The sequence below is a fragment of the Sebastes umbrosus genome, chromosome 4, assembly GCF_015220745.1.
Source record: "Sebastes umbrosus isolate fSebUmb1 chromosome 4, fSebUmb1.pri, whole genome shotgun sequence".
In the NCBI taxonomy this organism is placed as follows: Eukaryota; Metazoa; Chordata; class Actinopteri; order Perciformes; family Sebastidae; genus Sebastes; species Sebastes umbrosus.
Genome location: NC_051272.1, coordinates 26,158,955 through 26,184,792, shown reverse-complemented (window position 1 = coordinate 26,184,792; position 25,838 = coordinate 26,158,955). Strand labels below are relative to the sequence as shown.

The window sequence follows — 25,838 nt, the reverse complement described above, 5'->3', positions numbered from 1 at the left end:
TTTTGAGGTCAGAGGTCAAGGGACCCCTTTGAAAATGCCCATAACAGTTTTTCCTCACCAAAATGTAGCCTAACTTTGGAGCGTACCAATGGATTCCTTAAGTTTTGTAGCTCAAGCTCTAAAACTGAACCTGCTAAAGCCTCTGAAAGACCATAAAGTCGGTCGGGATCACAATCCCATGGGTCTCAGGGGGTTAAATCTGTTTTCAAGCCATATGTCTAATTCTCATTGTACAACAGCTTGATATTCTAAAACCAAAGTTAGGTTGTAAAAGTGAGCTGTGAAGGAAGATGGCAGGGAATGTTTGGCTTCCATCCATCATTTATCAAAAAAGACAGTTACAACTATAAGAAAGAAGCATTACTTTTGCTTGATGATGATGGATTTTCAAATATTATATTATTAAAGAGGTTGAATAACTCCCTCAGCCCAGGAGCATCAACTTATAAGAAAATATGAAAATGAAGGAAGAGGAAGAGGAGAGGATTTTAGAGAAAACACAGAATGCACAGAGAGGTCAATGTTAGATTAAAGAATGATTATCTTGTTTGTTTGGAAATGCTTTCTCTTTGCAGTGTAGCCTTTGAGTTACCTTTGTGTTGCAGAATGAAGAGATTCAAATGTGCAAAAGTTTGATTGGAATTGATGCCACCAGAGTGAGAAGATGACAGTGCGGGTGCATGATCTCATTACTGAGTGGAAATTAAACTTGGAAGAAGCAGTTCAGCACAATCTGTACCTCTACTGGGTGATACTACAAGACAAATGTAACGTTGTGCAGATCTTGGTGTGGAAAAAGGTTAATCTGCGTTAAAGCTACTACGAGGAACTTTCAGTTTGTGTGAATTTTGGTGGTCCCTGTGGACAAAAGTCCCTTTAGTTAACCTCTCATTTTACTGCAGCAGAGTCTGACAGGCCTGATTCTGGTTCTCCCGTGCCTCCCTTCCCTCCAGCGGGCCCAGCAATACGGCCTGGGCCTCCAGCAGCGTGGTGTCGGTGTTGGCTTCCAGCGGGGCCCGGCGGAGCAGCGAGGTGAAGCTCTGCTCCTGGCCAGAGGAGGAGCCGCTGCTGCCGGGCGCGGAGCTTTCCACCTCTAACCAGTTAAAAGTCCCCTGTAGTAACTTTAAACAATGCAACGCCGTCGGCATTCGGTACCGCTGCACAAGACACCCTTTAGCGCCGCTATGAAATGAAATGCACCAGGCGTTCCATTAACTATAACGTAAACCCATCCACAGCAATAGTAAACATTCAGAGAAAGTGGTGGATGGGTCCAACAAACACAGGGCTTTCATCCAGGAGACTGCTGTCTGTGTCCTGTGTGTTAAGTTTGACTTTCACGTAACAATCAGCTGTTCATTCGTCTCCCGTGTTCACAGTGGTTTTCTTGCCTAAACCTAACTGCGGACGTTTGTGTGTTGTTTACAAATGACACTTGAAAAGGTTAAAATGCGTACTCTTGACACGCGGAATGTCCGTGTAATGTTGTGGTATTTATACGACTTCCCATGAGACCAGGTTGGGAAAACATAGGTTGTTTAAAAGGAATAGTAAAGAAGTTTTGGGAAAATAGCTTACGCGTTGTCTTGTCGAGAGTTAGAGGAGAAGGTTGATACCACTCTCATGCAAATTGTTTCCGATGTGTTTCATGTCTTTTACGCTAAGCTAACCATCTGTTGGCTGAAGCTTCGCATTTAATGGTCAGATATGAGAGTCATGACGATCTTCTCATCCAACTCTTGGCAGGTGTTTTAACAAATGACAAACTCTCTAATTTTTCTGGCGAGGACAGTCTCTTGCTGAATTCCCACATGAGCCATATTCAGCAATTACGATGCATAAACATATCTTGTGCGGATGCAAAGTTAATCTTTGCTGATACTGTTGTCAAGCCTTTGACGACGGCACATGACAATACATAAACAAAAGTGAATTATTCTGCCCTAAGAGAGCAAATCCTAAATCATTGGATTGAATGCTGAATGAGGACTTTATTGTCATGTAGGCACATACTATGGTAAACCAGGGATTGGGAAACGCTGGCAGATTTAGGCCAGTATATTCCCAGCAGACAGTCAGCACCAGTTTAACATTTGACCTAGTATCCTGGTGCAATACCCAAAGGACTGTTTATTTTGTTGGGCTGTTCACACCATGGGAAGAATTATAGATGAGGCATGAGGAAGGAAGATGCTCCGACACAGCAGCTGAGGCTCAACAGGAAGGCTGAAAAGCCAGTGTAAACCCTGTTTGGGTGGTGTGGCTTTGTAGCCATATTCCCATCTACATAACTGAGGGAGTGGAGGATTTGTGGTCAGGGATTTGAGAAGGCCACAAAGGCACCCTCCGAGGCAGCCGTCATTCAAAATGAGGAAGTGTAAGAGGCATAATTTGGTGAAGCATTTGTCACGGATGTCCAGGAATAAAACACTGACATACTTGTACTTTCTTGTACTTGCTGGCTACTCTTAAAAATATACCTAAATCCCCCGTGGCAAGCAGTAAAGATTCTTACTGTCACATCCGTGGAGCTCTCACAGAAGATCACAATATGTCATGTCCTGTATTTTGGTAAATGCCATACCCTTCTCTTCTAAGTACTGGTCATTAGACATTAAAAGCAGCTTATGGGTCCATTACAGGCATAATGACCATGATATAATAATCTTCTGTGCAATTTGCACAATGACTAAAACCTCAAGGCAGTGAGTAGGTACCTTCTGAGGGAACTGTGTGGGTAACACCCTCATAACACAGTCATTACAGATTCATAATGTAATACGCAATGACAGATTGTGTGTAAATTTTCATTATTATTATTACTTTCAAATGTAATAATAATTAAAGCTGCAAGCAGCGATGAACGGCCAGTTGACACGGCTGTTCACAAGTTAGATGGTATTTCTTGCGTGGAGTGTGTGGCGCTGGAAATGACATATTGCAAATTTTGTACCGCTTCCTGTGTCCACTATATAGAGTTAGAGAACACACACACTAATTATACGCTATGTTGCTGTATATCATGCGTAGACCACACCATGTAAATCTCAGGTAAATTGGATGATCGTTGTCACAAAAGGCTGACCTCCTGTTGTCAGTAGGTGGCGCTATGACTGTAACTCAATACGGGCATGTATATGTCTTCAAGCCTGTACTCTTAGCCAGCAGGTGAAATATGGGGCAGATGGGACAATGTAAAATCTAGTTACAACAGCTTCCTCTGTCATTACGAAACATTCTTGACCGCCTCGCCTTGGCAACGTCATTCCACGAAAACCCAAAAGCATTGCAATTTACAATTATCAACTTTTTGAGATTCTGCTGACAGAATTTGAGATAGATCTGTTGAATGGAGGAGTTTTAAAAAGTTCCATATCTGTAAAGTGGCGTATTGCCACATGATCTATGACATAACTATTCGAGTTATTGACTATTCCTTCGCAATTTAGTGTCACATTAGCCGGAGGGTTATACCAACCACATTTGAAACGAATCTGATAAACCCTCGAAAAAGTTTGCATAAAATGCATGAAAAATGCACAATATTCAAAATGGCAGACTTCCGGTTAGGCAGAGCTAATGAAAGCCAATAGAAAATATGACGAGATCAATGTGGGTACCAAATTTCGTGAATATCGGAGTGACTATATTCCCATTAAGGCCTTCCATACATTAGGGGGGGAGTCCGCTAAACATGCATGAACCCAATCGCTGTATATTCTCGCAATGAGTATGAAAAATTCATAAATTAGGCCTTCTACAATAATGAAATATTTATAGAAGATATGTTAGCATTGTTCATGTCAGTGTGTGTTTGCCTGTGAATATTGAAATGGAGGCAACAGTGCATGCATGAAGATACACGTCTTGATTGATCCCTGTCTCTAGCTGTAATTACGTTCACACTATTTTAACTTTTAATATTTTTTGCAGTCTTACATAGAGATGGACATGATGACACATTGTAGCTCAATGTGCTCTGTCCACTCTTACATAAAAACAGTTAAATACAGGATTAGTTGTACACAATGATGAAGCATAAGTAGCAATACCACAATATAAAAATACTCAATTACGAGTAAAAGTTTTGCATTCAAGTGCAACCAGTTCTCACTCCCAACACGTCAAACACTGACACTTGGTCAGTGGCTCTACGCCTCAAACTATAACGCTGGTTACATGCATACAGAGTATTTTTCAAAATAAACTTTCAACGTAGGTTTACATAGATTTTAGGTTTACTTATGCAAAAAATACTCTAACCCAAGCCCTGTAAATTGCGACAAACATCAGACATCATAATGGTTTTAAGACAAAAATTAAGATTTTAATTTTTTTATTATAATATAAATAAACAATTGGTCGTTGATATTGTTTGCTTAAAAATGTTTTAAAACCGCCTATATGGCCTTAGCCTTAAAGCCAGCCCTGTATTGAGTAATTACTAGGGCTGTCAAAGTTAACGCGATAATAACATGTTGGCGCAAATTCGTTTTAGCGGCACTAATTGTAGCGGACTCAGTTTGTACCAACCATGTCATAGCTTGCATGGCTAGCGGGTTGCGAAGGAGGCTAAATAACGACAGCTGTTGTTGCCTGCTGGGCTTGAGTTTGACATTTTATGATTTGAGCATATTTTTTGTGTGAGGGTTTCTGCACAACATTCGTCAATATTTTGTGCTGTTAATTGATTTCCAATAATAAATATATACATACAGTATATTTACATAAAGCAAGCACATTTGTCCACTCCCATGTTGATAAGAGTATTAAATACTAATCGTGATTCATTATTTTAATTGATTGGCAGCCGTACTAATTACATACAGGTGAGAAACTAAAAGCAAAAAGCTGAATAAAGAAAATGAAGGGTTGCAAGATTCTTCCACATAGAGCCATAAATGCTTCCTGTCACTTTTCGCTTGACCTTTGCTCTCTGCGGTGAGTTGTTTTCAGGGCTGATTTTCCCTTCCAGCTGAGCTACAGCTGGGACTGTTTGGATGACTGCTGGTGTTGAGGTGTAACCTGAAGATTTATGTTTCCACACAGATACAACCAAACTGACACACTGATCCAGCAGTGAGAGGAGGCACACACACTGCTGGGGGTGGGGGGAGGTGGGGGGAGGGATGAGAAGTATAAGTGTGAATTTTCCAAGAGGGAAAACATGTTGTGGCTTTCACTTTTCCCTCCATCCATCAGCAAACATTCTCTCTCTTTCTCCCTCTCGGACATTTCTCTCACTCCTCTTCTCACTCACTCACTCCTCTTCCCTCCTGTTGTATTTACAATCCCTCCATCTCACTTTCTCTCCTCTCCGTTTTTCCATAACCTCCTTATACCTCCCGCCCTCCCCCCCGCCTCCCCCTCTCTATGGATAATTCATCAGTGTTTCTCAGAGCTGCTGTCTGCCTGCCTGCCTACTGTGATTTCCACTGGGACTCTTTCAGGGACCATTCCCACCTCAGCCGGGAATTAGAGACACGGCTACAGAGAGAAATTAATCACAGCCATCTTATACTAACCCGTATACAAAAACACACACATGAACACACACAGGAGAACGTTAACTTTTCTCTTTTTTCATACACTTACTCTCTCGCTCATTTGAACTCTCAATCACTGGAAACTTACTTGAATATTATAAACGTGCACACTTTCTCCTTTTTGTTTTGTTTTACACATTCTTGATATCAAACACACGTACACACACACACACACACACACACACACACACACACATACACACACACACACCACAGCAGCCTCTCTTTGATCACTTCGGTCCCTCGTGGCTGAGCAGTGTACCTGGACTGTAGCATGATAACTGTTTTATAGCTTTCGAATGCTGCAATCTCCACGCACATTCTCCGATTCTCCATGCACATGAATGAATACACACACCATCAGCACACACACACACACAGACAGATGTTCCACATGACGTTATCATATTTCTCATCAGAATTTTCTTTTAACTGCCAGTAATCTGGTTGTTGTTGATATGACACAATATACATCAGACCAGCAAAAACCAAAGATCCCATAGACTTCAATGCAATTTCACGAATGTTTGGATTGTAATTTTGACAAATTTGTATGCATTCATCTCTTGTTATAAAATAGTTTGTTTTAAACACATTTCTAATAATTATTTTGCAATCTTGCCTGAACCTGAGCGACAGAGTTTTTGGGATTTATTTTTTGTGGCAAAGGGAAGGAGAAGAAGAGGAGAAGAAGAAGGTGAAGAGAGGACCAAAAAAGCAGATAAAATACAAGAAAGGAGAGATGGAGGTAGAGGGGGATGGGAGGGTTTCAGACTTCAACCATTACAACAGTGGCACAGTTTAGTGTGTGTGTGTGTGTGTGTGTGTGTGCGTGTGTGTGTGTGTGTGTGAGTGTGTGAATCAGGAGAAAGCAGTGTATCGATCAGGGATCGAGTGGCTCCCACCGTGAACACCAGAGGAGGGAATGGGAGCACAGTGAATGTCACCACACACACTGACAGTACTTAAAGTGTGTGTGTGTGTGTGTGTGTGTGTGTATGCAGGGGTAATAGAGAGAGAGAGAGAGAGAGAGAGAAAGACTTCACAACTCCCATGCAGAGCTGCAGGAGAATGTCTGCTGGGATTTGGCCGCATTAGAAATGTATCAAATGAACTCTTTTCTAATGTAACATTTTGCAACTAAAGCACGCAACAGCAGTTGGATGCAGTGAGAAGTTGTTTCATTGCGGTACTTATTTACATGTGAGTAATAATCTCTAAGTAAATGGCGATTTGGCTTCTCTCTATCTGATAACAGTACAGTCTGTTCCTTACATCAAGGATGTCTTAAACCTTTTTTGTCTTCACCACGTACATAGTATAAATACATTCAATTTGACCTCTGCATTTAACCCATCATTGTAGGAGCAGCGCCCGGGGAGCAACTTGGGGTTCAGTGTCACTGCTCCAGGACACTTTGACATGTAGATAGTAGGAGCCAGGGATCAAACCGCCAACCTTGTGGATAAAGGACGACCCACTCTACTCACTGAGCTACAGCCGCCTCAATTTGACAACCTGTTATTGGCTGGAGGATACACCCCCATGTAGGAATGAAAGGCTCTCTGCTGATGCCCATAAACGTCCCGAACTTAGCAAAATAATAAGAAAAGACAAAATACAGGCAGAGGACTGGGTCTCTGTAGATACAGACATCACCACACACTTCTAGTGGGGCATAAATGAAGATTGAGACAGATTATTTTTGTATGAGTCTATACATTGTTTTGTTTTTTTAGGAAAATTCCTGCATATTATACCTTTAAACTTGAGCTTGATGAAAACCGTGTGATGCGCTTGAAAGCTCTGGGACAAGCGAGTAAGTGGACCTTGAGTTGTAATCAGAGTTAATAATGTTAAAGGATTTTGCAAAGACAAAATTAAGAAGAATAACATCGAACTTTGCTCTCATGAAAAACAGAGTTCAAAGAAACAACCTTTCATTTGCACTGCAATTAGTGCCACTCCTTTTTGAAGAGAAGGACTGCGACCTAATTTACCCACGGGGATATAAGAAAGACCAAACAGTGGCAGAAAGCTACACTTGAAAAATAACTAGCTTTATATTCCCATAAATTCACACAACTACTTAACTGCATCTCAGTTTAGCTGCAGAACTACTGAGAATTCAGTGTAGGTACATCTGCTGCATTCAGATTCAAACACCAGTGTATAAATGGGAAGGTGTCCAGTTTTTGGAGCAGGAATACTGCACATGAATAGTGAATTAAGTGGTATCCCTCTTTTAAGAGAGCATAAAGGCTTGACTGGAACATGCAGTGAGTGAAGAGGAGCATCATCTCCCTGTAGAGTGGCTTGATAGAAAGGATAGAGCTCAATTGATTAGAGTCAATTAGAGAAAAGGTCAGCCCACAGCTGGGGCAATAAGGCTACTGTCACTGGGATTACTGCAGCGAAACATACACACACACTACGCACAACACACATACACACATTACACACACACACATTACGCACATCACACACTACGCACATCACACACCACGCGCATCACACATGTGGGATCTCATGTAAAACAAGACGCACAAAAGTACGTCCAATAGAGACAGATGAACAGACTTACATGATGCACTCTTTTCAAGCTGAGAAAACCAATGTTAACACACACACACACACACACACACACACACACAAAAAGGTGGCTAAACACACTGAGTACCATGTCTTTTCAGCTACTATAGCTGAAGCTAACTTTTGTCATAAAACTACACCAGCTCCTGTAAGGTTTCTGTGCGTAACGTTATTTATCGGATGACGGATTAAAAAAACACATACAAAAAATACAGACTTGGCAAGCAAACACCTAATGCCCTTCATAACGGACTTCCTAAAAAGACTGTGGGAGAGCTTTAGATCATTCAAATCACTGCAGTACTCACTGGGACAAGAAAATATGAACATATCACTCCTACTGTACACTTAAATCACTTCACTGGCTTCCGATAAGTTACAGTATTGATTTCAAAATACTGCTCACTGTTTACAAATCACTTCATGGTCTAGCTCTCAAATACATCTGTGACCTACTTACTGCTTACAAACCCTCCAGAGCTCTGCGATCATCATAAACTGGTCCCCCGACTGTACCCATGATCAGTGGTAAATCTGGTGAAGGTGCATTCAGTTATTATGGCCCCACTCTCTGGAATAAAGAGCCTGATTTTATAAGATGTACCACAACTGTGTTGTCTTTTAAAAGTAAGCTTAAGACCTACATATATTCATGTACTATTTTTTTTTGTTCATATTTGTTGTGTGTGAAGCACATTGAGCTTACATTGTATGAAATGCGCTATTCAAATAAATTGGGAGAACCTTGAAAGAAGGACTCAGTCCTTGGTAGAATTTGAGGGATCCTTGACATTGGAACGTCCTTCGGCAGGATTCCATTACGTAGCATCCTTGAAATTTAGCCGTTGAAGGATCCTTTGAGAAACACTCACTCTACAGTATAGTCTGTGAGAGCAACAATTTGGCCAAAACTGTACACCACAACTAACAGATTCCATTCATGAACAAAACGAGTCCCGACTACAAAAACAGGAAATCTCACAAAATCTCTTGCATAAATGTGACTTTAGTGTAAACAAACATGGCGAATGACGGGCAGGAAGAATTAGCAGTTAGTTTTTGCTATACTTTGCACTGAAAATTCGCGAAGGATGGATGGATGGATGGATGGATGAAGTCATAGAGACATGTTAAATGAAAACAAATTAACAAGTAGCTCCTCCATTTCTGAGCTTCATCTTACTACTACTTTATGCTTCACGTTTTGCATTAGCTCATGCATTAGCTGTGGCCGCCATGACGGCGGTGGTTGTCCTTTAGGCAGTTTGGTTTTCAATTGGCTATCGTTCTTTCCCACTTGACTGCGTAGGCTGTCTGCGGGGTTCCCCACACACAACACAATATCCAATTGTAAATATTGAACAAATATTGAACAATTGGATACACCGATTTGAGATCGGTGCGGCCAGGATGGACTTCCAAGCCGATCGGGGAACGTAAAAAACACTCTTAGCATATACCTCACACCACAGGAATATCTGGAAAGATAATCTTTAGAACCATCAAAAAATCGGGTCTCGTGCCCTAGATGATAGGGTGTAATGTCCTAGACCTCTATCAATTTATCATGATTTATGTTTAGTTATTAATATTTATTTCTTATTATTTTTTTTTATTTATTTATCTATTTATCTATTTATTTATATTCATTTTTGTACACTTTTTTTTTTGAGTGCCCTCTGGGTATTGTCATGGGTGGGGGTGGGGGATGGGTGGGATATATACCAGTCCAAACATGTTTGTGCAATGGATTGTAAGAGTTGTATTAGCAAAATGTATAAATAAACTCTGTTTAAAAAACAAACAAAAAAAATAAAAATCGGGTCTCTCAATTCTTGTGTAGCGTGTGTACCCAGCATTAAGACTCGATGTAATTTTCCCTTTCGAGTGATTTGAATTGACAAGCTTCGTCTAACAGTTCAGATTGGGAACCAACACATAGCTCAGCTAACCCCTTTGTAATCACCAACATTTTGATTAGTAACTGTAATTAAATTACAGATTTTTTCTCAGTAACTATAACTGATTACAATTACATTTATTTTGTGATTTAACTACCTATCTCTGTTACATGTAATACTTACTACTTTCTGGTTACTCCCCAACACTGCATGTACAGTATATGCTCAGTTGCTAGTTCATTAGGTACACTTCCCGAAAACGAATGCAGTCTCTGAACGATATTGTGTTATACTCACAGGTGTGTGTAGTATTCTCGCTAATTTATATCAGTATACTGTTTCAATAACTCCTCTTAGGGCGTAAACAAAAACATTGCAGCTTTCAGAAAGATTAGAACTATTTTGAGGATATTGTATTGAATTGCATCAGTGTGAAACCTGTTGTCAAGATTATATTCTACCTTAGTCCAGACAGTGTTGAGTGTTCTATACCAAAAATATTGTACATTCTGAAGCTATTATGTTGTTTCTGATGTAATTTGATATTGATTGTTAATGTACTATGCACTCAATACCGAATTCTGTGACAGTGAAAAGATGTGTTTTTTATATAATGCAAGGAATGTAAATTTATGTAACAAACACTATGATGTTAAAGTGTTGCTGATTTTGAGTGTCTTCTTATGCGTTATTGTGCCCTTTAGAAATGTGAAATTCAAAGTCAAGATACCTTTTTAATTTAATTTATTTTTATATAGAGTCAAAACAGAGGAAACCGGAGCACCCGGAGCACCCTTATACTGGCACAGTGCGGACGTCACAGCCGGAATGTATATGCCAGGGAGAGGCCCATATTATAAAATGATATGTTTTAGATTTCACATCATTAGATCATATCAGATTTAGTGTCAATTTAGAGTCTCCAATCAACCTGACAGGCATGTGTTTGGCCAGTGAGAGGAAACCGGAGCATCCGGAGAAAACCCATGCAAATCATAAGGGGGAACTACAAAATGCTTTTGTGGCAGAACACTTGAGAGAAAGTTCTCAGGTGTTTTGCTACAAAACCTTTGTAGAGATGGTCAGTCCTCCACTTCCACATAGCAGCAAGGACAAATTATCCTCTTTGTCCAGGACCGGAAGCGTTGGAGGCAGCAGTTCTTATTGTCTGAAAATCAATCAACATTAAATACCTCAACCATCCCCAGATTGAACAACAATATGGAATGTCTAAATTCAGAAACAAGATCATTTCTTCTTACCAGAGACAATGGGAGAGCGGTACTGGTGGATCCTGATGAATTCAGGAGTTTCAGCAGGTTGGTGACTAAACATATTAATGCACACACAGTTAGTATATTAGTCCTGTTTTTGTCACGACATCTGAAAAAAATCTGCTTACATTATGGCTCAATTTCTGTCTTCTGTTGGTGGGATGAGTGCCATGTTCAGAGAAAATAATCTTATCTTCATTTCACTACCCAGATTACATTCCACGGATCATTCAGCCCAGTCGCACAGCAGTTTGTGAATTCATAGTTTAATAGTTCTAATAGTTTAATGTATTGATTTGTGTACATAGACACAACAAAAGTGTACATAGATACAAAAAACTCAGGACTTTCACCCAGGAGACTGGTGTTCGTGTCCCGTGTGAAATCAGAAATCAAAGTTGATTTACTTGTCATGTAATTTCCGTATTTTAGTTACAGCGCTTCCGGAGTTATTTTCACCCAATCCGTGATCTTTTCCTACTAAGTAGTTTTGTTGCCTAGGCCTAACCAAGTCGATCTTTTCCTAAGCCTAACTAAGTAGTTTTATATTGAAAAGACTGGAGTGGAAATTGAAACGTACGTCACAAGTTGCTGGACATTTGTAGGAAAAAGCACAAAGAAGACGTTCTGTGGCAACTTTGATAATGAATGAGGATTTTACACCTACCTGTTGTCATTATCACCATTTGTCGGGGCCTGGGCCCAGCTGGTGCTGGGTTTAGCTCCTGCAAACTCCAGATATTCATCGCTATCAAAAGATAAAGTCACACTGTCATGTTTATGTATGTACATGAATTAAATAGATTATACACCATCAGTCGCAACTTTGTTAATGAATGAGGAGTTTACACCTACTTGTCGTCATTGTCACCATTGGTCGTAGTCCAGGCCCAGCTGATGCTGGGTTCAGCAGGTTGGGGAATAATCATATAAATGCACACACAATTAGTATATTAGTCCTGTTTTTGTCACGGCATCTGAAAAAAATCTGCTTACATTATGGCTCAATTTCTCTCTTCTGTTGGTGGGATGAGTGCCATGTTCAGAGAAAATAATGTTACTTAATTTGCCTACTCAGATTACATTCCACGGATCATTCAGCCCAGTCGCACAGCAGTTTGTGAAATAGTAATTTAATAGTTCTAATAGTTCAATGTATTGTTTTGTGTATATAGACACAACAAAAGTGTACATGTACATAGACAAAAAAAACACAGGACTTTCACCCAGGAGACTGGTGTTCGTGTCCCGCGTGAAATCAGAAATCAAAGTTGATTTACTTGTCATGTAATTTCCGTATTTTAGTTACAGCGCTTCCGGATTTATTTTCACCCAAACCGTGATCTTTTCCTACTAAGTAGTTTTGTTGCCTAAGCCTAACCAAGTCAATCTTTTCCTAAACCTAACTAAGTAGTTTTATATTGAAAAGACTGGAGTGGAAATTGACACGTACGTCACATGTTGGTGGACATTCGTAGGAAAAAGCACAAAAAAGACGGTCAGTGGCAACTTCGTTAATGAATGAGGAGTTTACACCTACCTGTCGTCATTGTCACCATCGGTCGAGGCCCAGCTGATGCTGGGTTCAGCTCCTGCAGACTCCAGAGATTCATCGCTATCAAAAGATAAAGTCACACTGTCATGTTTATGTATGTACATGAATCAAATAGATTAAACCCCATCAGTTGCAACTTTGTTAATGAATGAGGAGTTTAAACCTACCTGTCGTCATTGTCACCATCGGTCGAGGACCAGCTGATGCTGGGTTCAGCTCCTGCAGACTCCAGAGATTCATCGCTATCAAAAGATAAAGTCACAGTGTCATGTTTATGTATGTACATTAATCAAATAGATTAAACCCTATCAGTCGCAACTTTGTTAATGAATGAGGAGTTTACACCTACCTGTCGTCATTGTCACCATCGGTCGGGGCCTGGGCCCAGCTTTTGCTGGGTTCAGCTGCTGCAGACTCCTGAGATTCATCGCTATCAAAAGATAAAGTCACACTGTCATGTTTATGGCTAGCAAACAGGATTCCCACCTTGTCGTGATTACTATAGTCTGTGTGCAAAGCAGTAATGTAAGAGCTCATAACTCACTATGCATACAAACAGATGCACACACTTACCTGGAGCAGTTCAGGTAACTCTTGGTAATGAACGGGTGGTTGAGAATAGCCTTAGGGGTTATCCTCAACCTCCCATCCCACTTGAACATCTCCTTCAACAGTTCAGTGCTCTCCCTCCGCTCATCAGCTTCTGTCTTGTTGTTATTCTCCCTGCGCATCTAGTTTAGGAAACAATTGGAAAATACAACTGTGGTCAAGTCTTTTTCATCATCGTGAAAATAATCTGGAAAAGACAATGAATGAAAGTCACTTTTCAGCAGCTATCGCCTACTTAATCACCTACCGCCTTCATCACCTCCAAAGATCGGAACGTGTAGATCCTGTTGTCTGTGGAGTGATTACTGCTTTTCCAGTACTGCTCTGGATTCTAAAAGAAGGTTGAACGTATTTAAGATGCATATATGTCTATAGACGGGTTTCTTGTACACAAACATTACAGACGTAGGCAAAGTTGTTGGTAACATTCCGTTAAAGAGAGAAAAACCCACAATGGTCACTGAAATAACTTGAAACTGACAAAAGTAATAATAAATAAAAATTCACTGAAAATTAACTAATGAAAATCAGATATTGTTTTTGAATTGTGGTTCAACAGAATCATTTAAAAAAACAAACTAATGAAACTGGCCTAGACAAAAATGATGGTAACATTAACTTAATATTTTGTTGCACAACCTTTTGAGGCAATCACTGCAATCAAGTGATTTCTGTAACTCTCAATGAGACTTCTGCACCTGTCGACAGGTATGTTGGCCCACTCCTCGTGAGCAAACTGCTCCAGCTGTCTCAGGTTTGAAGGGTGCCTTCTCCAGACTGCATGTTTCAGCTCCTTCCACCGATGTTCAATAGGATTTAGATCAGGGCTCATAGAAGGCCACTTCAGAACAGTCCAATATTTTGTTCTTAGCCATTCTTGGGTGTTTTTAGCTGTGTTTTGGGTCATTATCCTGTTTGAGGACCCACGACCTGCAACTGAGACCAAGCTTTCTGACACTGGGCAGCACATTTCGCTCCAGAATGCCTTGATAGTCTTGAGATTTCATTGCACCCTGCACAGATTCAAGACACCCTGTGCCAGATGCAACAAAGCAGCCCCATAACATAACCGAGCCTCCTCCATGTTTCACTGTAGGTACAGTGTTCTTTTCTTTGGATGCTTCATCTCTTTGTCTGTGAACATAGAGCTGATGTGACTTGCCAAAAAGCTCCAGTTTTGTCTCATCTGTCCAAAGGACATTCTCCCAGAAGCTTTGTGGCTTGTCAATATGCATTTTGGAAAATTCCAGTCTCGCTTTTTTATGATTTGGTGTCCTCCTCGGTTGTCTTCCATTAAGTCCACTTTGGCTCAAACAGTGACGGATGGTGCGATCTGACACTGATGTACCTTGACCTTGGAGTTCACCTCTAATCTCTTTGGAAGTTGTTCTGGGCTCTTTGGTTACCATTCGTATTATCCGTCTCTTCAATTTGTCATCAATTTTCCTCTTGCGGCCACGTCTAGGGAGGTTGGCTACAGTCCCATGGACCTTAAACTTCTGAATAATATGTGCAGCTGTAGTCACAGGAACATCAAGCTGCTTGGAGATGGTCTTATAGCCTTTACCTTTAACATGAAGGTCTATAATGTTCTTTCTAATCTCCTGAGACAACTCTCTCCTTAGCTTTCTGTGGTCCATGTTCAGTGTGGTACACACCATGACACCAAACAGCACAGTGACTACTTTTCACCCTTTAAATAGGCAGACTGACTGATTACAAGTTTGAAGACACCTGTGATGCTATTTACAGGACACACCTTAGTTTAATATGTCCCTATGGTCAAATTATTTTACATCTTTTCTAGGGCTACCATCATTTTTGTCTAGGCCAGTTTCATTAGTTTGTTTTTTTAAATGATTCTGTTGAACCACAATTCAAAAGCAATGTCTGATTTTCATTAGTTCATTTTCAGTAAATTTTTATTTATTATTACTTTTGTCAGTTTCAAGTTATTTCAGTGACCATTGTGGGTTTTTCTCTCTTTAACGGAACGTTACCAACAACTTTGCCTACGTCTGTATAAGGTGCGTGCACATTCAGGGGGCAAAACTGCTTTGGCAGCCGGTCACAAGATTGTAGTCAACCACTGTGATCAAAGTAGATCTCGCATTGTTTGTACATTGTTGTTGACTATACCAGACCCCTGCAGAGTCCGAACACCAAATACCATTATCATATGACGTATTAGTACGAGATTTGTTTATTATTTTCACCTGTTATGAAATGGGTAACGTTAGATCAGACAAAAGTGTGATTTGGGGGACATGGGTCTGTTTGGTTGACACTAAGGTCAGAGCTCAAGTTACGTGAGCCCTCTTGATGGCCGCCGCCGCCGCCGCTGCCGCCAGACACTTTTTCTGTAGCGATTCTTCAACAGGTATAACGTTAATATAAAACTGGAGACTTGGATTACGCCAAAAGTCAATACAATATCGCAGATATGTCCGATTTAATTTTAAATGAACGTTAGCTAACGTTAGCTTCCACGGCCGCTTGTTGTTGTGACCGCGGGGAGGTAGGTAAAAGAGAAGGAAGGTTAAATATGAATTAACTATTGGAAAAGTCAAAGAATGGGTATTATACCTTCAGAATCATCTGCCTGGAAAATGATTCCCTGAAAAACCTTTTGGTTTTCAGACCAGCAATGAGGAGATGTTTCGGTGGCGGACCCAGGAGGTCGATGATGAACCTTAGCTAGAGACAAAACACATTATAAAAATATGACTCAAATATGAATCAAATATTAATTCACCTGTCTCTTGTTGTCATTAGGCACGGCTACGGTTAAAATCATAATATAACCATATATTCATAGCAATTGTACAACGCGCTTTGCAACTGCAAAAAATAAAGAATGTACACCAGAGTGTCACGCATTAGATAATAAGACTTGAAATTAATCAAGCAGAAAGACTAAAAGTAAAGTTGCATTTATAAAGATAAGCTTTTTCAAAAATGATTTAGAGATCAAGAGGGCACTGATCTGGCGAGCCTCATCTGTGTTGTAGCTTCCAACTAGGAATGCCCGGTTTCCAATCAAAGTTAGGCCTTGATACTCCTACATTCATGCACGACCAGCTTGATGCTATAGCTTGGTTGGACATGTGTTTTAGCTTGAAAAGACTCTTAATTCACTCAGATGAAGCCTATTTGTAAAATCCAAACACACTCAGGTAAAAGTTGTAACAAGAAGTAGCTCAGAAAAAACTAATGGACTTTTAAAGTCCATTAGTTTATTCAATTTTCGGTTTTATCTATAAATAGTGTTTCATATTTAGACTACTGGTTTAAAACTCTTTGTGTGTGTCTGTAATTCCCTATCGACTAAGCTGTGTATAAGTCCCTGTGACACCATGTGTTAGCTGACTGAAAAAAATGCTGATCAAAATAATGAAAATGAGACCCAGATTGTAAAAAACCCCAACAAAAACACCCAATCATTCTTTAGATAGCAAACTGAGGCTTTAGGGAGAGTTCCAGTGGTGGAAAGTAACCAAGTACATTTACTCAAGTACTTTGCAGATTAATAATACAAAATATAATCAACTTATAAATGATGTCATGTAATATTAGATTAAGGTGCAACTTCATTGATCTATGGGGCAAATTACCCAGGAGTATATCAATAAATTAAAATGAGCTCCACCTTTACCAGCTGCAACATTAAAGTGTTGAAAAAAATAAAACACCCCAAAGATATTAGTAAAAGAAAAATTCTAAAATGATAAGTAAAATATCCCCAAACCAATAGTAAAATAACAGAAAAATATTAGCAAAGTGTCAGACAAAAATGGGAAAAGTACCATACAAATGTAAAATATCTAAAATAACATCAGTAAAATATCCAAAAACATTAGTAAAATATCCCCAAAAATATTAGTAAAATATCAGGCTTCATCTTTACCAGCTGCAACATTAAAGTGATGAACACATTAATGCATCAATAATTATAATCCAATAATATAATATAGATTATTCTGCAAGTATAGTAAGTATATTTTAATGCTAATACTTTAGTACTTTTACTAAAGTAAGATTTGGAATGCAGTACTTATACTTGTAACAAGGTATTTCTACACTGTGGTATTGTTACTTTTACTGAAATACAATATTCAAGTACTTCTTCCACCACTGGAGAGTTCATAAATGCAGCAGTGCTTGGTCTATTCAGAACAGAGTGGAAAGCAGGCAGAGAGTTGTGTTCTAGTCAATTACTCACTGTGTCGTAGCTGTTTCTCCCGGGGAAGACCATACAGCCAATCAGCATTGACGCCATGACGCAGCCAAGCGACCAGATGTCTATGGACTCAGAAAATGGGGTTCCCAACAGAATTTCTGGAGACCTGAAAAGCATTGAATGAAATGAGGAACATTGTCATAAAGCAGAACTTAACCTGTAGTTACAAATGAAATAATGCTCCGTGTTCACAGAAGGTAGGAAGTATGCAGCCCTGAATTCAAGAGTTCTCAGTTTCAAAAAGTGTTTCTTATTACCGAAAGTAAGGTGTCTGGAGAAACATGCCCGGCGATGCTTCAGAGCTGTACATTGCCAAGCCGAAGTCGATGAGTTTCACCCTGAGTGGCCGTTTCCTGTGATCCTCAATCATGATGTTGTTCATTTTCACATCAGTATGGATCACGCCAACCCTCTTCAGGGCATTGAACGCTCCTGCCAACTGCAAGTAATAATAATAATCTTAAAAATGAAATGTATCTATAGAAAACTTTTGTTAAGGAAACTTTGATCGGATAAAAATGGAACTCTACACATAAGTTACAAAGTGCTTAAAGTGTGGACCACAGTTCGAAACATACCTGCTGGGTGACACTTCGGACTTCCTCCAGACTCATGAATTCCTTTGATTTCTGTAGGAAGTCCTGAAGGCTGATGTCACATATGTCAAGCACCAGACCTCTCCTGCCCCACCTGTAGACCGAGCCGTGAAACTTGATGATGTTGAACCTGTCCATGCGGTGGCGCATGAGGGTGCTGAGAATGGCCTCCTGGGGAGACATGAAAAGTTAACTGATATGTTCACATAGACTAACTTTCAATGTAAGGTGGTCGTGCACATCCAAAACCTTAGTAGGCCGGTGCTGGACCAGTAGAAGACAGCAATGAAAAACGTGACTAAAAAAACTAACGTGATTCAGTCAAACATGTATAGAAGTCTGGATAAGCAATAACCGGCCACTGTGTTGGACGGGGGAAGACTGAAGTGACATGACGATGATCAACCTTAAGTAATTAAGGTATCGCGAACACTCAGGTTCAGGCAAGATCGCAAAATATTTAGATATGTATAAAACATACGTTTATATAACAAGAGATGAATGCATATGAACTTGTCAAAATTACAATCCAAACATACATCAAATTGCATTGAAGTACCCGTATGTGCCGGTCTGATGTATACAATATGCTGTCCTGCCATTATTACTATAGCCATGAGTACATACCCCACCCCACCCCGTTTTTTCAAATGTCTATATTGCATCTGTGAAATCAAAATCCCACCTCGCCGCTGAGGTTATAACCATCGTGGGATATCTTTATGGCCACAGTCTCGTTGGTGTCTCGTTTCACACATTTGACCACTTTTCCAAAGCCACCTTGGCCCACAATTTGGAGGATGTCATATTCTTTGGGGATTGGGAGCTCGCTAAAAAGTGTTTTCTCCTTGGATGATGGCGTAGATGTATCCATTTTCTCACCGACAGCTGAAATAGAAATGGGGATAAAAGAGAAAAAGTGCTTATTTTTATGCCCTTTCCAGTTATGTATTATGCATTCATAATCAGGCTGTTGAGACTTAATTCTTAATATCAAGTTGGAAACTCTAATCTACATTCTCACAAATTATAAGACACCTGCAAAACGGTGTGTTGTATTTACTGACACAAGCGCATCATTTGTTTCATTACATATTTCATTGTTTCAGTATAGAAAAATAGATTATCTATATGACCTTTCACCTCAATTCAATTTAGAATAAGGGAAAATAGAGTGCTGCAGGGATGACGTATATTTGTAGGCCAACCAGGAAGTTAGCATCGCCCTGGGTTCCCTCGACAAAAAGTCAATGGGATTTTTCCATTGGGTTTTGGATTATTGCAGAAAATCAGCTCTGTGGCAAACACATGTTTATGATACTTACACGTTTTGTTCAGCAAGATAATCTCCACAAATGAACACCACTTTTATGATGAAGTGCGAATGCAATCGCCAAAAGTAAAAAGCCAACGTTAGGCTATAAACGAACTACGCCACGGTCGCATGAGTGCAAGTATACACGAGACTGTAAATGCAGACGCGTCGGCGTGATAAAGTTTAGTAGTCTCATTTAGCCACTTGTTAGCAACCGCCTTTTTAAAGACACATTAAGGCTTCAAAATTGGTGGGATATTTACTGAGATATTTTATATCGCAGAACAAAACGTTAAAATCTCTTCAGTTTGTGTTAACCACAGACCTTATTTCAGGCATCTAACTAAAAACCCATTGACTTCCAGACAAGGGAACCCAGAAGTGCTAAAATGCTAACTCATTTCTGTGTTTTAGTACTCATTCCTGTACAATAGATGGCTAATTTTAATGACTTACTAAATAGATCTTAATATTGTATATTTCTCTCCTCTTTCCTCTTCTGGCTGTAAGTTAGAGGATTTTAGGAGCTCAAAATGTTGCTATATAAAAGAGAACAGTGAAGTAACTTACCTTACACAGTTTAGTTTTGAAGCTCTTTAGATTGGTTGACCAAGAGATCGATGCAGCGCTTGCTGTCTGTCCAGTGGAAACAACTCAACTCAACAAACTGATCAGAATTAGGCTTAGTCCAGAACTATGACCTGTGATCAGTTTCGGAACTGATGACTTCATGTTGTCATCAAAACTCTGTTTAAGAACTCATGTGCAGTAACCACGACAACATTCTTTTAAGTACAAAATATACTTCAATAGAATTTTTAAAAAAGCACAGAATGGGTGAGTTAGGGTGGTGGGTCAGTTTGGTCTTTGTAAAGCTAGATGTATATGGAGGACTGCAAGAGTCACGGAAATAGTAATAAAGAATTTAACTGATTAATAACTAATTGCACAGCAAAAGTAGGCATTAATACGACACCTTCTCACACAAAAAGTACCTCAATCATGTTACTTATACTGTATATGTTCTTAATATGCCTTGTACAAAGTATTTCTTATATATGTACATTCATACTTCCTGATATGTATGTGTTCTTAATATGCCTTGTACAAAATATTTCCTTTTATAATTGTAATATAACTTATTATTTTTAATGGAGCTTCCCAGCAAAAAGCATTTCACACGATTGTACTTGTATAACCGGCGTGACAATAAACATCTTGAATCTTGAATCTTGAATCTTAATACATTTGTTTATAAATGTATTTATTAGTCTTTGAATAAATGGACTAAATTAGAAAGTAATTAATTATTTGATATTTTAATGGGCAATAAAAAGAAGAATTATAAAAACAATTTACAAATGAAATATTTATCCGATTTATCAATAGATAGTTCAAATCAAGAACCAATGGAATTTTGGCAGCCCTAGCATAAAGAAAGCATATTTGCCCACTCCATGTTGATAAGAGTATTAAATATTTGACAAATCTCAATTTGAGGTACATTTTGAACAGATAAAAAATGTGCAATCAACTGCAATTAACTATGGACAATCATGCGAGTGATCGCCACGAAATATTTGAATCGATTGACAGCCCTGCTAAAAAATTTAAATTTAATTTCACAAGTGAGATTTCACGCTGTAGTAGAATTAAGAACATTTAGAAACATTCATGAGTTTAAATGGTTTAGAGAAAGTTAAAAATAGAATAAGTGGTTCTGAAACTGAGTGTGTTGAGATGTTAATGTATGAGTATTGTTTACATTGCATTACATTTCAAATGTAACTCAATACAGAGATGAGTGAAGGCGAGAGTGTGGTTTCTTCATCCCTCTCCCCTTGCAGACCATCACTACTCTGTTGAGTCGTTTTCACGTCGACACTGAATATGTGTGTGTGTTTTCTACACTTCTGTGAAATGCCTTGAATTACATGTAGCTCCTGATTTGGTCGCTCAAGGTCGCACACACACACACACACAAAAGAGACCTTCCTTTTCTTTCTTATAACAAACTATCTTTCTTTAAACATCCCTTGACATTCTCTTCACAACCTCCCTCTCCTCTCTTCGTTGCTTTCTTCTCTCTCCTCCTCCTCCTCTCTCTGCCTTCCCCAGTTTAACCATTCATTAGAATAACCTTCACTCTCTTTCTGTTCTTTCACTCTCTCCGCCGTGATCACCCCTCCCTTGCATATATCTTCATAATCTGCCCTTTAAATCTTCGTATCCCCCCCCTCCATTCTTCTTTCACTCTCTCTGTTCTCCATACATTCAAACAATAATGTCGTTTTAAAAGCAAATAAACTGAGAGGAATAGGGAAGCTACTCTCTCAATACTTTCTGATTATTTCTACTTCCCAGCTTGCTCCTCTCTTCTCTGCTTTTTGTTTTGCTTGCAGTGAATATTGATGTTCAGAATGAGAAAATGTGCTCTTTCTGAGGAGTGGTCCCTTAAGTTATTAATTTGTTAAAGCTTGGGTAGGCAGGTTGGGGCAAATATTATTTAAAAACGTTATTTTTATAAAACGGTCACTATATCCTGACAGTAGTGCATGAGACAGGTCATCTGAAAAAAATCATGTGCCTCTGTGTCCTCCGGTGTCCTCCGGTGCTCCTAATGGCATCTGCAAGATTTCACAGATTGGAGGAAAACAACCAATCAGAGCCGAGCTGGAGCCATGCCGTCTCCGAGCAGCTGTCAATCACTCACGAACTCCGATCAACGGTCAAACTAGGCAGCGCTGATCGAATATGACTCAAGATTCTGTTACTATAATGCCTATATCTCGCCTCAAATGTTTTCAGAAACATCTTGTAGTGTACTGTTTAGCTGTAAAATGAGAAAGTTTGTGACTCGGCCGCCATGTTGAGATCAGTTGAGGAAATACCAAGCACCGCCCACCAGCCGAAACAAACTTTCTCATTTTACAGCTAAACAGTACACTACAAGATGTTTCTGAAAACATTTGAGGTGAGAAATAGGCATTACAGTAACATAATATTGATTCATTGATCAGCGCTGCCTAGTTTGACCGTTTGATTGGAGTTCGCGAGTGATTGACAGCAGCCTCCGTTGAATGAAGAGCCAATAGGAACGCTCTCTCTCTCTGAAATGACCAGTGATTGGCCAAAGTCTCCTGTCACAGGCTAGATTTTTTAAAGCCTGAAAACAGAGCCATGAGGAGGTGCAGAAGTCTAGAACTGCCTCCCATTTCGCGATTTTGTGCCTCCTTGTCTCCTCGCTCCTCCGGTTCGTGACCCAGAAATCAATCTCATCTTGAAAGGACATCCCAATTCCTTAAAATGCATCTCGAGGAACGAGGAGCGAGGAGGCTTGCTGGAGTATGGACTACACTGGTGTATCCTTTGCGGGAGTCTTTTACCAACCGACACGCCCCCTCATTAGAAATCAGTTATTGATTGGACGCTGCAGCTGATCAGACTGATCTGTCAACATCACTGGAGTTTCATACCGGAGCGACAGACAGATACGAAAGATAACAGATTAAACATTTTAGTTGTCTTTTGATTCACCATCTTGTTAAAATCTGTGTTAATTGTAGGTGCTAATAACAAACGGACCATGTTGATTCGAAGTGTTCCAGCAGCAGAAGGACCTGCAGTGTCTTTCCTTCACACACAGCGGCTGACGGAGTCACTGAAGGAGCTGTTTAACACGACCGACCTCGAACAACTTCCTTCATTTATTATAAAGAATTTTCTTTTTATGATCTAGGGTTTGATATGAGTTACATCATTTAAATTTTCCATGAAACATTTAGCCTAATAAATTATTTCTAGTGTTCAAAAGACTTCAAGGAGAGCAAAACATGTACATTCTCAAAATTGTTTGTGGTGCTGGGAGTAGATCCCCTCCAATATGTACTTTTAAAAAAAAAAATGACTTGCTCCCGCACACACTTTTCTCTGCTTTATTCGTCAATGTTTCAGTCAACAAGGACCTTCATCAGGACATTAACAAAAGACACCATAGTTATATTCTGGGTTATTAAATTCACAATCAGAATATCAATAAATACAGACGCTAATAATGAATACAAAATGTAAAGGCATTGTGGCAGTAGAAATGGTTCCTGTGCCTCTAAGCAGGACTCAGGCCGCAGTATAAATACAAACTGCAGGCTGTTATTCATGTGCAGGTGTTTGTTAAACAGGTGACAGCTGATCCAGCTGTGGTCAGCTGACGGCATCATCAGAAACCGCCGTCGCTTCCCGTGACGCTTCAGAGGAAAGGACGTCTCATTTTTCTAAAAACATATTTCCTTGTTTCCTCTCTCCTTGCGTCTCAGGTGGGAGGGACTAAGACGCAAAGAGAGAGGTTGAGGAAAGGAATTGAGGCGGTACAAACTCGGCAATGGGAAAGGCCTTAGTTTTCTCTCAGAACATTTGAATTTCAAAATGCTAAAAGGTTATTATGGAAATTTTGCCCAATAATGCCAAAAATATTCTGCCTACTGCAGGTTTAAGTTAGTGATGTGTCAACCTGAAAGCAGTCGTGTACAGTAATTTAAAACAAGGCTATGTAACGTTTGAAAGAGGAAATAACAAACTTGAAGTTGAATTTACTGTATGAGCAATAAAACACACCCTTATTGAATTAAATACACATATAAGGTTTTGCTGTTAAGGCCTTACTTGGTCTGGTATGACTATGCAGGAGATTATGGTGGTTAATGTTAACTTATGTTATCAAACTCTGGCTCGATATTCAACAAAGACAGGGCTTTCATTCAGGAGACCGCTGTTTGTGTCCTATGTTTAAGTTTCACTTTACAAACAGCTGTTCGTGTCCCGTGTTCACAATGTTAAAGGATAAGTTCGGGTGTTTTGAAGTTGGTTTGTATGAGGTACTTATTCATTGTAGGTGTATTACTTACAATAGATGGCGGTCGGCACGCCCCCAGCATCGAGAAGCAGACAGGAATACTGACACCGGAGAAAAGCCTTGCTGTGGATGGGGACGGCAGCAAAACATATTTTAGCCACCTAAAAGAAAGGTAAATGGACTTGAATTGTAATAGCGCTTTTCTAGTCTTCCAACCAGTCAAAGCGCTTTACACTACATGTCAACATTCATTCACACACTGATGGCAGAGGCTGTCATGCAAGGTGCCAACCTGCCCATCAGGATCTAATCTAAATATTCATTCACACACCGATGGCACAGCCTTCGGGAGCAATTTGAGGTTAAGTATCTTGCTCAAGGACACTTCAACATGTGACCGGAGGAGCCCGGGGTTGAACTGCCGACCTTCTGACTGGTGGACGACCTGCTCTGAGCCACAGCCGCACGCAGGAACTTAGTTAGCTTCTCATTTGACAACTTAATGGTGAAAAATGAATGAAATCAAGACATTCCTGGATCCGGTGTTGGTTTCCTCCGACAGCTCAACATGCAGGTTAGGTAACTGGTAACCCTACATTGATTTGCCGCCAGTCAGGCAGGATAGCAGGTAACAGGCTGGCAACAAGGAACTGCATAGCAATGATGAAGTGACAAAGGAACAAGGGAAGTGAACCGGTATATATAGTGAGTAAGTGATTAGACAATGAGATGCAGGTGAGGTGAGGTGGGCGGGGCAGGTTATTGCAGAGTAGATAAGGGAAGTGGAAGCAGGTGGGTAGATGGGTGTGGCACTCAGGTAAGAGGGCAAAGAGGGAAGGAAACTGGGGCGGCACGGTGTTGCACGCCTCACGGCACGCCTCACGGCAAGGGGGACGCAGCTTCAAACCTGGCTCGGGGCCCTTCTGTGTGGAGTTTGCATGTTTTTGTGGGTTTTCTCCGGCTTCCTCCCACAAAGACATGCAGGTTCGGCTAATTGTTGACTCTAAAATTGCCCGTTTGTCAGCCCTGTGATAGTCTGGCTATCTGTCCAGGCTGTATCCCGCCTTCGCCCAATGTCAGCTGGGATTGGCTCCAGAGACTAGGCTGATAAAGTTTCATCAGATCAGTGAGTTTCATTGTAAAGCAGGGGCCTCATTAGTGAGAGCGGAATAAGATTTTATTCTTTAACTAAATCTGATGTTTTTGAAACTCAACTGCACAACTAATTCATAAAAAAGGGGAAGTGTATACACTTCATCATTTACAACACAAGAGTGTGAGTGTGCCTGAGAGTGCTTTAACTTCCACTCACAATTAATTGCTATTACAACACAGCTTGCCGCAGCCTATTGTTGACTTTC

General features: G+C 40.0%; 1 protein-coding gene and 1 long non-coding RNA gene across 5 annotated transcripts; one reads left to right on the top strand and one right to left on the bottom strand.

Annotated features, from left to right (window-relative positions):
- Nucleotides 1-1,268: 1,268 nt before the first annotated feature.
- On the top strand, nt 1,269-24,430 carry LOC119486178. The gene is made up of 3 exons (XR_005206477.1): nt 1,269-1,381; nt 13,127-13,138; nt 24,416-24,430. It is a non-coding gene; the product is annotated as an uncharacterized LOC119486178 (long non-coding RNA).
- LOC119486177 (homeodomain-interacting protein kinase 2-like) lies at nt 10,771-20,352 on the bottom strand. Of its 4 annotated transcripts, none has more exons than XM_037766064.1 (14): nt 20,199-20,352; nt 18,999-19,201; nt 18,296-18,484; nt 17,975-18,156; nt 17,700-17,823; nt 16,064-16,174; nt 13,725-13,808; nt 13,442-13,599; nt 13,218-13,298; nt 13,036-13,110; nt 12,854-12,928; nt 11,981-12,061; nt 11,302-11,366; nt 10,771-11,207 (listed from the first exon to the last, which is right to left on the bottom strand). In XM_037766064.1, the coding sequence occupies exons 2-14, from the start codon at nt 19,185-19,187 to the stop codon at nt 11,122-11,124; spliced, it is 1,500 nt and encodes a 499-aa protein (XP_037621992.1). In that variant the 5' UTR covers nt 19,188-19,201; nt 20,199-20,352; the 3' UTR covers nt 10,771-11,121. The 4 variants fall into 4 exon arrangements, with proteins under 4 accessions (XP_037621992.1, XP_037621993.1, XP_037621994.1 ...); XM_037766065.1 differs by having other exon boundaries at nt 20,204-20,316; XM_037766066.1 differs by lacking the exon at nt 13,036-13,110.
- Nucleotides 24,431-25,838: the final 1,408 nt, after the last annotated feature.

Bases quoted from the DNA above. Each gene is read 5' to 3' on its own strand.
- LOC119486177 (XM_037766064.1), bottom strand. From the start codon at position 19,187: ATGGATACATCTACGCCATCATCCAAGGAGAAAACACTTTTTAGCGAG. The intron at 17,824-17,974 runs GTAATAAGAAAC...AATGCTTTTCAG, and splicing joins CTCCAGACACCTTACTTTCG to GTCTCCAGAAATTCTGTTGG. The intron at 11,208-11,301 runs GTAAGAAGAAAT...ATTGATTTTCAG, and splicing joins CCGCTCTCCCATTGTCTCTG to ACAATAAGAACTGCTGCCTC.